This window comes from Anneissia japonica, unplaced genomic scaffold, assembly GCF_011630105.1.
Source record: "Anneissia japonica isolate Jap-2015-1 unplaced genomic scaffold, ASM1163010v1 scaffold1511_len2985839_cov193, whole genome shotgun sequence".
NCBI lineage: Eukaryota > Metazoa > Echinodermata > Crinoidea > Comatulida > Comatulidae > Anneissia > Anneissia japonica.
Window position 1 is genome coordinate 2,840,758 of NW_022685291.1, and position 15,832 is coordinate 2,856,589.

General features: G+C 33.1%; 2 protein-coding genes across 3 annotated transcripts in view; both read left to right on the forward strand.

Moving 5' to 3' along the window:
- LOC117110838 (NCK-interacting protein with SH3 domain-like) overlaps positions 1-9,821 on the forward strand; it is a 14,829-nt gene extending 5,008 nt beyond the window's left edge. The window contains exons 6-11 of one of the 2 annotated variants that reach the window (XM_033253680.1): positions 5,054-5,273; positions 6,043-6,171; positions 7,181-7,273; positions 7,779-7,951; positions 8,719-8,921; positions 9,539-9,821. In XM_033253680.1, the coding sequence (XP_033109571.1) occupies positions 5,054-5,273; positions 6,043-6,171; positions 7,181-7,273; positions 7,779-7,951; positions 8,719-8,904 (801 nt within the window). In that variant the 3' untranslated portion in view covers positions 8,905-8,921; positions 9,539-9,821. Of the gene's footprint in view, positions 1-5,053; positions 5,274-6,042; positions 6,172-7,180; positions 7,274-7,778; positions 7,952-8,718; positions 9,145-9,538 lie in introns of those variants that run through there. The other variant, XM_033253673.1, reaches the window with a different exon arrangement.
- A 2,244-nt stretch (positions 9,822-12,065) lies between these two features.
- LOC117111201 (tripartite motif-containing protein 2-like) lies at positions 12,066-14,424 on the forward strand. Its single transcript, XM_033254088.1, has 2 exons — positions 12,066-14,193; positions 14,405-14,424. Exons 1-2 carry the CDS (start codon positions 12,066-12,068, stop codon positions 14,422-14,424), a joined length of 2,148 nt encoding a protein of 715 aa, XP_033109979.1.
- The last annotated feature ends 1,408 nt before the right edge of the window (positions 14,425-15,832 follow it).

Genomic DNA, 15,832 nt, shown 5'->3' on the forward strand with positions numbered 1-15,832 from the left:
ACTGGACTGTGCGACAACTTTACCATTTCGCCACAACATGCCTCATTTTGTATATTGTTAATGTTTTTGTACCATTGTTTAAGAACTTCGCTATTTGTTAATGTTCATAGCTTTCTTTCTGTGTAATACATTGCAGTTCTCATAATAATATGTAAAGAAAGAATGTTTTGTACCCTCAACTTGTTCATTAAAGTCTGACTCCGATCCATGTGAGCAGGAGACGATGCAACGCTATCTGCTGATTTTTGGTGGTAGTCTGAATGGCTCGTCATTAAAAACGATTCATTGCACGCGCATCGGCCGACGACCTTTGTGTGTAGTGAGTGCGCTGCCTAAGATTTTGATTAAGAATGTTTTATATTTTGTCAGAATGATGCTGATAAGTGCGTTAGTCAGGGAGTTATACGACAAGATGGATTTGAACCTCTAACATCTCTTGTGCAGTATTATCAAATGGTAAGAAAATTTATTAGCATCCCCACAGCATGTAACCCCTGTATATTGAGGGTTTTGGTTCACCGTTCTGTTTTGTTTATTCTTGTTAACAATTCATTTATTATATATTTTTTAAATATAAATTAACTTTTGTTGATTTTCTGGGTCGTCCATGCAACCATTTTCAGTTTAAACAGACAATTTTCTCTATTGTGTATGTCATTGTTATTTTATATTGTATTTTTAATGGATTCTGAAATAAGTATGTAAAGTAAATATTTTGAAACACAGGCTTTCAAGCATACAATATGCTTACCATGTAAAAATTGACTCGATTCCCATTGTTTAACTATGTCCTTGGGCAAGGCATTTAACAGTATACATGTTTTTTCCTTCATTCTTCACTCAAGAGTATCAAAATGGGTTTTAACAGGATGTAAATGTTGTCATGTAGACTTAGGTTACTCTGTTAGGTTTTATGCAAGATAATAACACTTCCCCAGAGAGAGGAAATACTCTACTTTAAGTTTATACTGATTGTTTCTGTATTTAGTGCCAGAGAAGGATATATATATTTTTTTATTCTTCATATAGTACATACTTTCAAAATGTTAATGGAAATTAATAACTTTTGAGGTGCCCTGTCCATACAGTACATTATGAGACCAATTATTATAAATAATGTAATAAAAAATAAAAAATATTTTTATTTTATTCAAAAATGTTATTAATATTAGTATACATATTTGGATTATAAAATCTCAATACCAAAACTTAAAAAGCAAATGTGAAAATGCAAAATGATGTAACAAAAAAATAAATGGAATTAAAAAATGTTTTTATTTTATTCAAAACTATTATTAATTTACTATATTTGATAATATCTCATGCCAAAAATTAAAAATAAATTTTGAAAGTACAAAATGATTTCTTTATTATTGCCTTCACACTTTCAAAATGTTAATGGAAATAAATAACTTTTGAGGTGCCCTGTCCAAATTTAATTTAGCTAAAGCATATGACATGCCTATATATGGTCATGATATCATCACATCATACTCCATATATAGGCACATCATGGCTATATATGGGCATACAACAGTTTTTTGTCAAAGAAAATTTGATAGTGGAACCAAGCTTGCAATGCAATTTTAAAAATTAAATGAAAACCAAAATGTATGATATTGAGAAAACAAATTAATTTATGGTTGTAAATTGTACTTTCGTTTTATTTATTTTACTTTTTTTTCCCTGGAAATCAAATAATAATTTAAAAAAAATTAATAAAATGAAAGTTTTTGGTTAATGTACATTACTTCCTGCTCTTATTCTCATGAAGAAAGAAATGTTTCGAGAAAAAGATTCTAAAGTGAACAACCACTCAACATTCTGGCAACTGATACTTGAAAACTTTAGAATGTAGATGAACAGATTATTATTGTCACTATTATTATTACAACCATTCTGCTAGTATCGTGTTATTGTATTTGTGAAACTAACTAATCTCTTGTCTGTAAATTAAAATGCCGAGACACAATTCACAGAAATTCTTTTTGAATTGTAGATTGGTAAAGGTAATTTGGTTTCTTTTTTGGTTTCTATGAATGATTTCAACTTTCTACTTTCTAAGCCAAAGAAAAACAAAAAAATACAAGTTCAAAACCTGATAAAATTCTTTCAATATTTGAATAAATTTCAACTACATTATTCATGATTTTTTTTTTTATAAAAATACATTTATATCACAGACACTTGTTATCTTTACACATTTTGTCTGCTTACCAGCTTATTTCACTTTCAAATCTAATAACAATTTCTCTTTATTGATAAATCATGGTTAAAATATTCATTCACTTTATTCATTGTTGCTTCATCTTTCTATACCTTCTATACTGCCTCCAGTTTTTAATTAACTATACAGTTTGCATCTGCTGTTGTTCACAAGTATAATAAATAAATGCATACAAATTTTGCTATGAGAAGGTTAAAAATATATGCATATTTAACAAAGGCGAATGGCACTCTTATATGTTATGCCAGCATGTTTGTGGTTCAACTGCTTAGCAAGGCCAAACTCTGCTTGCATTCCATTTTTATTTAATTAGATGTAAAATTTACTAGAACCCTAAAAGCAACAAATTTGCCATAACTAAATTCTAGTGCCCTAGTCTGCTGCGATGCCTATTAAACAACGTTATTAGTTAATGCATTCTGCGTAGTAGGAGGGAGCTCTGACGTCGTAGTGGGGCACATGTCTGGGATTCTCACTGAAAGAATTATACCAAAAGTCTAGGTATTTTAATAGACAATTAGTTGAAAATAGCCAAGATAAAAAAATGTTAGTAAAACACTGAAAATGAATGGAATGATTACATATATTGCCTCAGGGTACCTAATCTTCAAATTGGTATTCTTTGGTGGCGAGGATTGTGAGGAATTTACTAAAGACGAGGCAGATATAGGCATTGTTGATGTTTCTGGGATTACTTCATTAACATTGAGCGTAATTGCTGTAGAGCCCTCTGAGTTGTGGCCTTTCACGGTGCATGTGACTGTTGTTCCATTCAGAGCGGTAGTAACATCAGGTATGATCAAGACTGATTTATTATCAGTGTTGAAAATAAGCTTATTATTTGTAACATTTTCAGAGGATGTCCATTGATATTTTAGATGTAATTTGGTGCTGGTGTCATTGTCTATCGAACACTTCAAATCTGCTTCATCTCCTACAATCAGCTGTTGAGTTGTTATAGAACAACTCAACAATAATACCAATGGTGCAAGCATAATAATACTGTATAGTGACGTTGTCTCCAACTATATAGTATGGTTTGGAGGATGAGCACACGGGCGCAGGTTGTAAGAATACTCTTGCCTCAATCGGAGCGGATTCTAAGTAAATAAGAGGCCCAATGGTGATACTGTAATTCCCACTGTCAGACATGGTTACGTTAGTTACATTCAGAAAAAAATTGAAAATTAAGCTGTCAGCAGGTTTAAGACATGAAATGTGGATACGTTTGCTGTCTTCTTTCAAATATATATTGTCCTTCTTGAACTGGTAGTCAGATATATTAGATTGGTGCGGATCGAAAAATCTACATTTAATATGTAGTGTGTCTCCAACTAAATAAGTGGTTACTGAATAATGGAGTGTTCCATAAATCTGCAGTCGGGTGACCTATACTGACAATCCATTTGACAACAGCTGAGTATCACTACTGCTAAGATGAACATGTTGTGGTTGCGTAAGAACATCTTATGCAATCTAGAATAAATCTTTGATGGATCAACAATGCATACCAATTGTGTGCTTACTGCAAAAAATTATGGTGTTGCAGTTTCATTGTTTATTGCAACTGTGAGGATATGGATTACTCAGCCTAGAATTGTGTCAATTACTTTTACTTGGTTGATAAATTAGGTTTTAATCACCACTATTATCTGTGAAGAAGTAGTCCCAAATTCATTGATACTGTATTATGGTAAACTTCTTAACTTCTTCTTCTATTGTTTTATATTAATTGTAATTAAGTTAGTTACAAATGTTATTATGCTGTTGCAGTTTCATTGTTTATTGCAACTATCATTCTTTTGGTTTTGATTATTGTTTAGAGTACTTACATGTCAGATATAGGCATAAATAGTACATACACACATGCACCTAGAAATAATGCAATGAGGAAATGACTGATACCATCTTAATAATACTATGAACATGCAACACCAGTATAAATTACCATTAGGAGTAGGATTCTGCTATCTATCCTTGGTATATATCATAGCGTGACTATGTACCAAACAGCTAACTAGAACAACTGACATGTTCACTATGCTTAGAAGACGGCGTTTGCGGTGGATTGGCCATGTAGTTTGACAGGACAAAAGCTGCCTTCCAAGGAACATCCTTTATGGTAAACTAGTGAATTCACCTCGACCTCGTGGACATCCGTACCTTCGTCATAAAGATTAAACATGATCTGACTGCTTTCGCTACACCTTCTGTCATGTGGGAGACCGTGGCGATCGACAACCAAATCGTGTGGCATTCTGCTTTGACGATTGGTTGTCAATTCTCATCTAATGCATATGTTGGTGAATGCAAAAGACTACACAGTCTTCGTCATTAGCAGAGGAGATTTTAAATTTTCTTTTACATATAACTGATATCTGTCTTTGTCTTTGGACCTAAGCTTATCATCTGCTTGACAGGAAAGGTCATACTATGTGAATAGGATTAACAGAGCTGTAAAAAGTCCTGGGTCTGGGACTTGAGTATTTGAGGGCTGGGCTAGCAAAACATACATTAAAACTAGACCAATATTCAATAGCTGATATATAAGGGCTAGCAATTTGTTTTTAGCAAAACTAGACCTTGGTCTTAGCAACAAAAAAAACTGGGTGTTTGATAGTTCCTGTGTATACCCAAAGGGCGGATGAACTCCTCGGAGCCAACGGCCAAATCATGCTTAGTTTAAGGAGTAGGATTAGTTAAGTATCATTATATTTGTATTCTTATTTATGTTAAGTGCATAGAGGTCTCTATGATATGCGCTCTATAAGTCGACGATTATTATTATTATTATTGTGAAATGGTTTGTATTGTTTTTTCTTCCAGGAGGTAAGAGTAAGTATACGTCTCCTCCTCTTGAAAGTGTTCGGGTGCATATGCTCGTTGGACGGCAATGGTCTCTCCCATCTACTGTCTTCTGTACTCCCGGTTGAGATAGCGCGAGATATGGCCACCGACACGAAAAATATTCAGAAACTCTGCTTCTCGGCTCTTGTGCTCACCATGTTGCTCTCGCAGGGAGAATCTGTTCCATACACGCATTACGGTAAGACGCTCAATAGCATAACTTACTTAGATAACTGGGAGTGCACAGATATATTAGTACTAAAATTTCATCATTGCTAGTAAGTGATACTATAGGAGAAATACGTCAATGATAATTTTAGATGATAATTTATGAGATTAATGGTAGTATTATTATAATATTTTGTTGTCACAAAGACTACAGTGCCCCCTCCAATTCGTGACAACTCTAATTCCGGCCAATCTAATTCAGGACCATCTTTTTAAAGAACCAAATAACAATCGTCAATCTTTTAACACAAAGCTAACCCCCGTAAGTGAAGACCAAACCTCGAGACCACCCCAAATTATGAGATCCCAAAGTTGTCTCAAATTGGAGGGCCAACTGTATTAATATATGAGGCTGGCCATCCCAAAACCCGCGTAATGTCGCTAAATGTTGAACTGAGTAATTAAGCAAAAGAATATGCCACTATTGTAAACTTTAGTACAGAGAAGCTGTAGTAATTTTACTCATAACTTTGGCAATAGTAAGTGGATTCCAGTAAATGAGCCATCATTTTAAAGCTTATAAGTTGGAGATTATGAATATATTAAAAAGTAACTTTCCATGTTTTGTCACTAACGCTGAGTTTGGCATGGCAAGCCCTATATATTGTTATTCATATTATATTACTGGTATTATTTTTATTAATTGTGTTTATAACTATAATTATTTTTCATATTAACATTATTACCATTATTGTTACTATTTATTAAAACTTTTCCTCATTCTTTTTCTTTTCAATTAGATCAACTGAATGTTGAATTTGTGAAATATTTATTGAGCTCAATTGAGAACCCACCAATCAATGATGAGGATGAACAAATCCCTGACCTTTTCGTCAACGTCATCCTAGCATTTAACCTTCAGTTTCCCAGTAAGTTTACTTCAAGGTCATTTCAAAGGTTTGTCAAAGAGTGTTCAAGAGGTCCGGCTCCTGATTTTGCATACACTCAATAAAAAAAAAACACACAGTACTACCACAAAATAAGGGCCACCCTATTAAAATTCAAATGGCGTTCGAGATCAATACATGTATTCTCTACACAAGGAGCACATGTTCAACATAAACAACCTTTACACTTGTTGCTGTTTCTTCGGTTGATAATGTAGCGTGTATGTGTTTGCTCTCTTGGACGAATTCGTCCGGATCTTCGATCATGCCAAATTCTAATTTAATTGTTCTTTGTCCGTTAGTACCGTACGTGCTGTTGTATGTCTGTTCTTCGTATCTTCTTCTTATTTAAATGTTATTTGCACATTTTTTTTTATTTGAAGAACACCCTCTAACTCATGTTATATTTTTGGAGATAAAATTGCGTTTCAAAGTGAACATGAAAGTCGGGCCACTAGCTATTTTATACTCTTTGGTTTTGTGTATGTTCACCGGAAGAAGTGTACTGTGTTTAATGAAAATCTCGGACTGGTACCTTTGCTTCTTACAGTTTATTGTAATAGACATTGAAACTGTTAATTTTGTACAGTTACAAAATATCACGACCTTGTGGAAGAACACTGTCTTAGGTGAACAAGTTTTAAATGTATATTTTCATGAATAAATAAAGTTTTTGATTGATTGAATGATTGACAAGTAATGGCTCACCATATTATTAATTATAATTGGATAATTGTTCTTTAATCAGCAACCTAATCGCATTTTAATTGAGTAAAGGTGTTTAACAAATCACTTTTTAATTGGAGATTAGATTTTTATTAACAATTTAGTCACTTTCAATTGGATATGACCCGGATTACATTTTCTTTGTGGTATTTGTAACAATGGTTTTATTTGGATTTACTTTGATCCATATAATAGAACAATACATTAATCTAAAATGTGTTGCTTATCAATGTAAATTAGATAAATAGTAAATTTTGTTTTACAGTTCCAGCAGAAAATCCAGTAATGAAGGCCTTTTCTGAAAGTCCAAATGTGAAGTATTTTACTGAAAAGTTCATGCTGCTGGTAAATAGGGAAGGTAGGTGTGCATATTAAAAATCATTGTGTTTATAACCAGCATTGGTGCCAGGGCTTGCGGGGGGAATTTTTTCCCGTCGGACAGGCCCCATATTCAGACGCCATAACGAGGTTGTTGGACCAACAATAATAATTTGTCTATCCAAATAACATTATTTGGATCGCCAGTTCCTAATAATTGTGGTCTAAAAGTACAGTTAAAACCCTCTATCTGAATGGTACTGGGTATATTGAGCTCTGGGCGGCCCCTGGGTCAGGAGCCCCGGTCAGACGTAATATGGCAATAAAAATATCATTATTTGGATAGACAAATTATTATTTTTCATCCAAACTCATTGTGGCATCTAACAAAAGGGGGTGGTGCAGGCCTGTTCGATGAGGGGTAGGGGAGACTCAAAAGCCTGCAGATATTATAATTTTATAATTTCTTTTTTATTCTGTTTTTCACTATTTTTATGAATTAATCTTCTTGGTAAATGTTATATGTTATGGGTTTTTTTCTGCAGCGGACCCAATCGCCATGTTTGATCATGAGCCAAAGCCACAGAATTCAATGGTCAAATTCTTAGCCGATATTTTCTCATCGACACACACATCAAATATATTCTACACCAATGATATGAGGGTTTTGATTGACATCATCATACGACAGCTGACAGATTTATGTTCAGGAGACAAGGTATTTTACATAATAATACTAATCTATTATATTTAAAGGAACCCTTTCAAATAGGTTGCTGTAGGACAGTGGTGGTCATAAAAGTGAGTTGGAGCCAAAGTGATTTTTTTTGTTTAACCTGTGGGCTGCACCCAAACTTCGACATTTTCAGAAAAAAAAACCTTTTTACACTACTTTTATACCACTTTATGTGCTTCTAATGAGCTTTTTTTTTTTAACTTCTGATGTTTTGTACAATTTTATCAATTCAGCCATTAGATTCCCTTTACAATTATGGTGTTTGGATGAATAAACCTTGAATTATTAATTTTTTTTTTTTTAACTTCTGATGTTTTGTACAATTTTATCAATTCAGCCATTAGATGCACTTTACAATTATGATGTTTGGATGAATAAACCTTGAAATATTAAAATAATATCTACATTTTAGGACTAAAATGGGGTTGAATAGCTCAGTGGTTAAGATACTTGCCTTCTGATCCAAGGATCCTGGGTTCAAGTCCTGTTACGGTAGGACTTTTTCTCACAACCAAAACCAACACCACTACCAAAGCCTCATAAAGAGACTTGGTTTATAAAGCATCTCATTCTCATCCTGTGAGTGGCAAGTGTACTTGTTGTTGGATGTAAAGGAAATTTTAAAAAAAAAAATTTCTCCAAAGTGTACTTACTTCAATGGTAAGTTGTTAAGGATGTGAAAGTATTTTTATACACAATCAAAGACATTATTGTCCATTTCATGTCATATTTTTATTGTTTACATTTAGAATCGTACAGAATACATTTCCCTCGTCCATAGCATCCTCCAAGTTACATCATACAGTGAACACAGACACCGCAGGGATGACCTTGAAAAATGCTTCAGATCAATAGCGGAAGAAGAGAGCCAGTCCAGTGAGATGGATCGCCTCATAGTTGCAGAAATTTTCAAGCAGTTCCCTGACCTTTTCTAGTTGGTCTGAATCTGGTGGTGTGTGCTTGGAGAAATTTTCCTGGTTTTTTTTTCGAACAAAAAATTTAACCAAAAATATATTCACCATCAGGGATATTTATACAATAATAATAATAATAATAATAATAATATTTAATAATAGTAATTAATAATATAATAATGTAATATTGATGGCATGAATTATTATCATAATAAAATAATATATAATTTAATAATATCGATGGTATAAATTGGTATCATATTATATATAATGGTTATTATACATTGTATTAATAACTATAATACGTAATGGTATTTGATATGTTGATTATAATTTATGCAGTACTGTATGTTTCTCTATGTAGCAAGTCCCATCATGCTTTCCAAAATGTAGCAAAGATCTTTTCAATGCTTATTAGCAAGAAATGTTCCTGGCTGCTATTTTTTGTTAGTTTACAGTGAAATACATTCATAAAATATTTTCTTAAATATATATGTAGCAAGGACATATTTCTTTTTCATTATTTTGATGGTACACAAATTATCAATTAACTATTTTAAAATGGTTTATTTATAAATAATGTTATCTGGATAATTTTTTTTGGGGTGATTTTTTAGTTTTTATTTCCTCTTTATTTTTGTGGCACCATTAAAAGTCAGTGGTGGATCCAGAAATTTGAAATGGAAGTGCCCGGGGAAGAACTTTCGCAGATGGGAGGATCTGTAACACCTCAGCCCCACCATGGTTGATGAGGTAAGAAATGTATGATTATAAGACTTCTTGATGGCTGGAAATGGCATTCTCAGATATAAATTTGAATATAATTCCTTTTTTCTCCATGTTTTTTACAATTTTGACAAATTTCAGGTGGGGGCAGACAGGTCACCCCACCCTTCCCAAATAAATCCACCACTGCAAGTTGAAATCTTAATTGAAAACCTTTAGCAACCAGGTTTAATATTGATAATTTTCTAGTACAGAGCAAAATTTGAAACAGTAATTTTGATTCTTAAATATTTATTTAGCAAGAAATGGTTCAGTTACACATTTTTCTTGTATCTTAATTTTTTAAAGAAAATATGGCTATGAAAAAAAAAAGGAAAGGTGACCGAAGTTTTTGTTTGGACAGATAACTAAACACACCGTGCCAAAACTTTCATAGTATTTTTTAGTATTTTATAAGAATTTTTGCATAATTATTATGGTTTTCCCATAAATGCAGCACTGCGCTTGGAATGCTTTAAAGTATTTATTCATTGCTATGTTTAATTCATTGTATGTTACAGATTGAATGATCGTATTTATGGTAATGTCACAGGATGCAATCTATAACATGATGCATTGTCACGTGACAGATGATTACATGCAGTATTGTCACATGATTTACAATGAGGGGTGCACCAGTGGAGGGGCCAGGACCCGTGTCGAGAAGTGCTGGGCCCTGTCAGGGAGTGCTCCCCCCTAAAAACACAATTCTCTGGGAAGAAAATTAATTACACATTTTTACATACAGACTCAGAGTAAACATTTATGATAGTTTCTTGGACCCATTCTGAGAGATTTTGATCACGCCTATTTGCATTATCCCTCGACCAGGGACATTGGACCCACTAATATACTAACCCTGGCACCAATTTAAAGTTTATACATAACTGAAGTGCATTCTTTTACTTAATTTCAAGGCACATAAATACAAAATATATAAAACAAAACATGTAAATTGGCATGGCAGATGACACATTGAGAGGTGACATATGTTGTAACATGATGTCATGTCATGTTTGTGTGTTTGAGATGATATAAATGCTAGAATATTATTTACTTTTTTAGCCTTTGTGCCTAAATATACAGTATGTGTAAATCAGTTGATTTGTCAATATTCCATGGCATATTGGTTTATAGCTAGTAAGAATATTATTATGGCAATATTTATCTCTTTCATAGTTGTAGAAATAAATACTGTTAGCATTGAATTAAATTTTGGCTTACAAAATGCAATAAATTAACTCAAATTGTCTTAGTCATGTGCAACTTGTTACAGATACAGAGAGGCTGCCTGCAAAGTTTTTGCGGTGCCAGGAGAGTTGATAATCAAACCAGTGTGTCAACTGCCAAATGAAATATTTTCTACACCAGTTTGTCTCCTACTATTGTAATATTCTCATACTTGTTGTTTTTAATGGATAATGTTTTCTTGGATCTAGGAATATTCCTATAACAGTGGGAGGGTGCACTTACTAGCAGAATTTGTGTGTAGGATTTTCTTTCTACCCCATAACCTAAACAGACCCCTAAACCTGCAAGAGTTTCGATACTAAGAGGAGTGCCTCCTTATGGGGGGAGTGTTTCCTTTCAGCATATTATAGGTGCTATGTTGTGAATATATCTTGAATCAGTAAATTTCTGTGGTATATGATGTTTTTATCAATAAATAAGTTATCGATAAGTGATGCACTTGTAGTGGACCAGTTTATATACAGTATTTGATTCCTAAACTTACTGGCAAATTGAAGAGAAAAAAATCTTTGCATTTAGAAGAGCTACTGTAGAATAATATTACTGTAACTATTATTATGTCACATTTGGTTGATCAATTTGTTTGCTTTTCAATTTAATATTATTCCAACACAGATAAGTGTGTGGTGAATATATTGATCTTTAGGCCTACAATAGAGCAGTTCAATATAGGATAGGTCACATTGCACATATTCCAAACTCCAACCTGTAATAAGCAAACACAGACCCTATTGTGGTATAGATAAAACTTGGAAAAACCCAAAAGTCCACTTTTGTAGCACTTGAGCAGTCACACCCACTAAGCAGCAGTCTTTAGTATTGTATTTCATAAGTTGGTGGTTGATGTTGAATACTCATAATTATATTGACTGGATCAAAGGCAGAGGTATGGTAATTTTCATTAGAGTTAGCTTAAACATTTATTACAAAATAAGTAAAAACTTAGTAAATCTACTTTATTGTATGTTGTTATCAGATCCAAAGGAGCCAAATTGCTAAAGGCAAATATTGAAATGCTACATAGGACCATAGACTTCCTCTGTGGTAGGAATAACTGATGAATGTTTGGATATAAATTGTCTGATAGACATATAAGGAATACCTAGAGACTATATGTTTTTCAGTGATATTTTTTTTTTAATTTGCAGGGTTATTTCAAATTAAAGATGGCTACCAGTGAGCTAAATCAATTTCTGGAAAATGTTGATGAGAAAATCTTAGAGTGTACCATATGCCTCAACAGACTTAAAAATCCTAAATCACTCAACTGCCTCCATACATTCTGTTTGGCATGTCTGGAAGACTGGGTTAAGGAGAAGGGTAAGCTGACTTGCCCAACTTGCTCAAAATCATATCCTATTTCAGAGGGTGGGCTTCAGAAGCTTCCACCAAATACTTTTATAATTAACTTATTAGAAACCATTGAACAATTTTCTGAAAAAGATCAGATGAAATGTGTTTGTGCTAAAGGACAAGCAAAATACTACTGCCAGGAGTGCAGACAATACTTGTGCTCTACTTGTAGTGACCATCACAAAATATTGCCAGTGTTGGCAAAACACAAGCTACATTCAGTGGAAGACATGCAGGCAATGAGCCTTTTACAGATCGCTTCGTTACATCCTCCACTGTGTTCTCTTCATAAGGAGCCATTAAAATTTTTCTGCTGCATATGCAATATTCCAATATGCATGGATTGCACAATTACAAAACACAAGGAGTGGGAAGGGAATCATAAACAAATCAGCATTTCTGAAGCATACCAGAAATTAAAGGAAAATTCAACAACATTGGAAAAATCAGCCAATCACTTCAAAAACAAATTGGAAGATGGCCTCAAAGATGTTATTCAGACTGTTACAGAACTAGAGAAAAGTAAATGTAAGAGTTTGAGCGATATTGACAATCATGTACATGAAATGGTCAAGATAGTCAAGGAGAATGGAAATAAAATGAAAAATGTAGTAAAGACAATCTATGAAAAGAAAAAGGAGGTGTTAGATGTACAAATACATGAACTGAAGACAACAATAACTGATATAACCACAAAACTGAGTTTGCTTAATCAGTTATTAAAGAGTGATGAAGTTACAGCAATACAATCAAGTGAAAAAGTAATTGCTGCACTAAAGGACAGAATAAATGAATTGCTAGAAACAAAGCCAGATGATAATGGACAAATTTACTTCTTTTTAAACAAACAGCAAATGGCTTCATTGAAACAATGTGATATTGGGACTGTAACACAGAGGGCAGCAGATTATTTAACATTAAAGGGAGAGGAATCTGTGTTAAAAGGTCAAACAATAGTTGTCAAAGTAATTAAAACAGATGAATATGAAGTATATGCAAATAAACTGAAAGCTACATGGACACAGCCTACAGGAGAAACCAACATCATGAAAGTTCAAGAAGATGACAATGGAGATTATTTTGTGAAAGGAAAATGCGTAAGTCCAGGTGTATGTAAACTAGATGTGAGTGCTGATGGTGAACCAATCAAGCAGTCACCAATGATAATCAAAGTAGAGAAGGAAGGATTAGTAAATACCATTAATGTAAACACAGCACATACCAAACTTACAGGTATAGTTAAGTGTGAAGGTGACTGCTTACTGGTTTCAAGTTGTAGAAATGAAATACTCAAGTACAAGCAATCAGGAGAATATATTGATAAGGTTAGTCTACCACAAGGTGTGAATGTTTTCAGTATGGTCAAAATGAATAATGGTAACATAGCTTTCAGTGATTTCGGTAATAAATACATCAACATATGTGATATGGATGGTCAGGTTATCAAATCAATTGGTCAAGGTATATTGAAGAATCCATCTGGTATCCATGTGGATGAGGCATCAAATGTTTTGTATGTAGGAGATTGGAGTATTGACTGTGTGTTCATGTTTGGTATTGACAGTGGCAAGATGATGAAGATGACAGAGTCAAAGGACAATCAAGAAAGCCTAATGAATGAAAGTATAGATGTTTCACTTACAAACCAAGGAGATTCTCTTGTATTGGAGTATAGTAACGGCAGATTGAATTTATTTGATAATGAGGGAAGGTTCATAAAAGTCCTTGTTAAAGCAGGTGACGAGAATGGTAAGGTGAGGTATCCACGTGCAGTAGTAGTTGATGCGGATAACAACATCATTATAACAAGTAACCACAAACTACAGCTATTCAGTAGTGATGGAAATTTTATTAAAAGAATTGATAAACCAGAAGATGGAATCAAATATCCACATGGAGTCTGCATCCTTTCATGTAATCCTAGAAAACTTGCAGTAGCAAGTAAAGGCAACAATACTGTAAAAATATTTAATTATTAATAGGTTTTAAATTGTTTAAAAATCTAATTTTAATCACTTAATGATATATCAGATACCATACCATTATTATGAATGCCTTCAAACAGATGGGTATTAAATAACATTAAAGTATAATGTTCTACTGCACCCACCTGTTTTTGTGGTATTCAAATGTGATTCACTTGATATGTCAGGTGTAGGCCATAGATTATGAATACAAACAAATGATACAAGTAGAAATTAGACAAACTATATATATATATTAAATCATTTAATTTCTGTACTGTATGGAGGAATAAAGTTTTACCTTACATTGCAGTTCGCCGTCCAATTCGAGACCCCTCTAATTTGAGACCACTTTTTCAAAGTACCGTACATGCTCCATCTGACAATCGTCTAATAGTAGACAGAACCCCGGGACCACCCCATATTCTGAGGTCCCAAATGTGGTCTTGAATTGGAGGCTTAACAATATTGGATGCCAAACTCAGACATATAACAAGAGCACTGTTAGATTTTTTGACATTTAAATTTAGATATAATCTTTCTAGTATACAGTATTACTGTCTCTTTAGATTATTATGTTACTGTCTGTCAATTATTAAATTTAAAACTCCTACTAATTATTTTTTGGGAAGTAATTTATTCATAACAAAAACAAAGAAGTACCATTTTAAAACTTTAATACATATGAAACAAATATATAAAACTAAATTACTGTATATGATTTTGATAATTATGTCATGGACTGGAATGATGCTTTACCGTATTTCGTGTTCCCTATTACTTTTATATGGATCGCTGCATATCATCTGCATAGATTGCTGTATCTGCATTTGGCATGTCTGCATAGCACGTGGCTTGTTGTTTATAATGCATTTGCATCGGCTGCAGCGTGAGTGGATATTTGATTTTCATTGAAGGAAGATGTTTTGTTTTTAGCTTTTAAACATGTAATGGTTGCTCACATGTGTAAGCAGACGTCAGTATTGATACTTTGCCTCTTATGATGTTTATCTGTTTTCTTGTCAGTCGACAAGTAATAATATTGTTGTTAATATATTGCTAGTCTATAATAAGATTAAGTAAAGTTGTTAACAGTATTTTGCTAGTTATAATGCATTGTTAATAATATCGCTGTAATAGTTCTTGGACGATTATTGTACTGCATACCACTTAAAAGCAGCAGTACTAATATTGCAATGTATTATCTCAATTTAACTTGTTTATGTTACTGTTCTGTATACCATTATAAGAGGAAGATAAACATTTTGTTGTAGTCTTTGTGAATAGATTCACGTATATTGAATTGATTCCGTTTGAATTCAGAGCATTTATTTTGTAATTGCTACGTAATGCTCATTTAAATTCAATGATTAATAGTGTTCTCATAACTGATAATTAATTGCCATAGTGTTGGTATAGTGGTTCTATTACGAGTGGTAATCATGATCAGTGAAGTTACAGTGATAACTAATTAATGACTAGAAATTGCAAGTGAAGTGCTGCGAAGTACACCTGCATATAAATGTTCTTCGAACAAAATTATTTATGCGAGTCAAGTGAAAATAATGAATAATAAAAATATAACAAGTAATATGAGCACGACCCATTGTCTATAT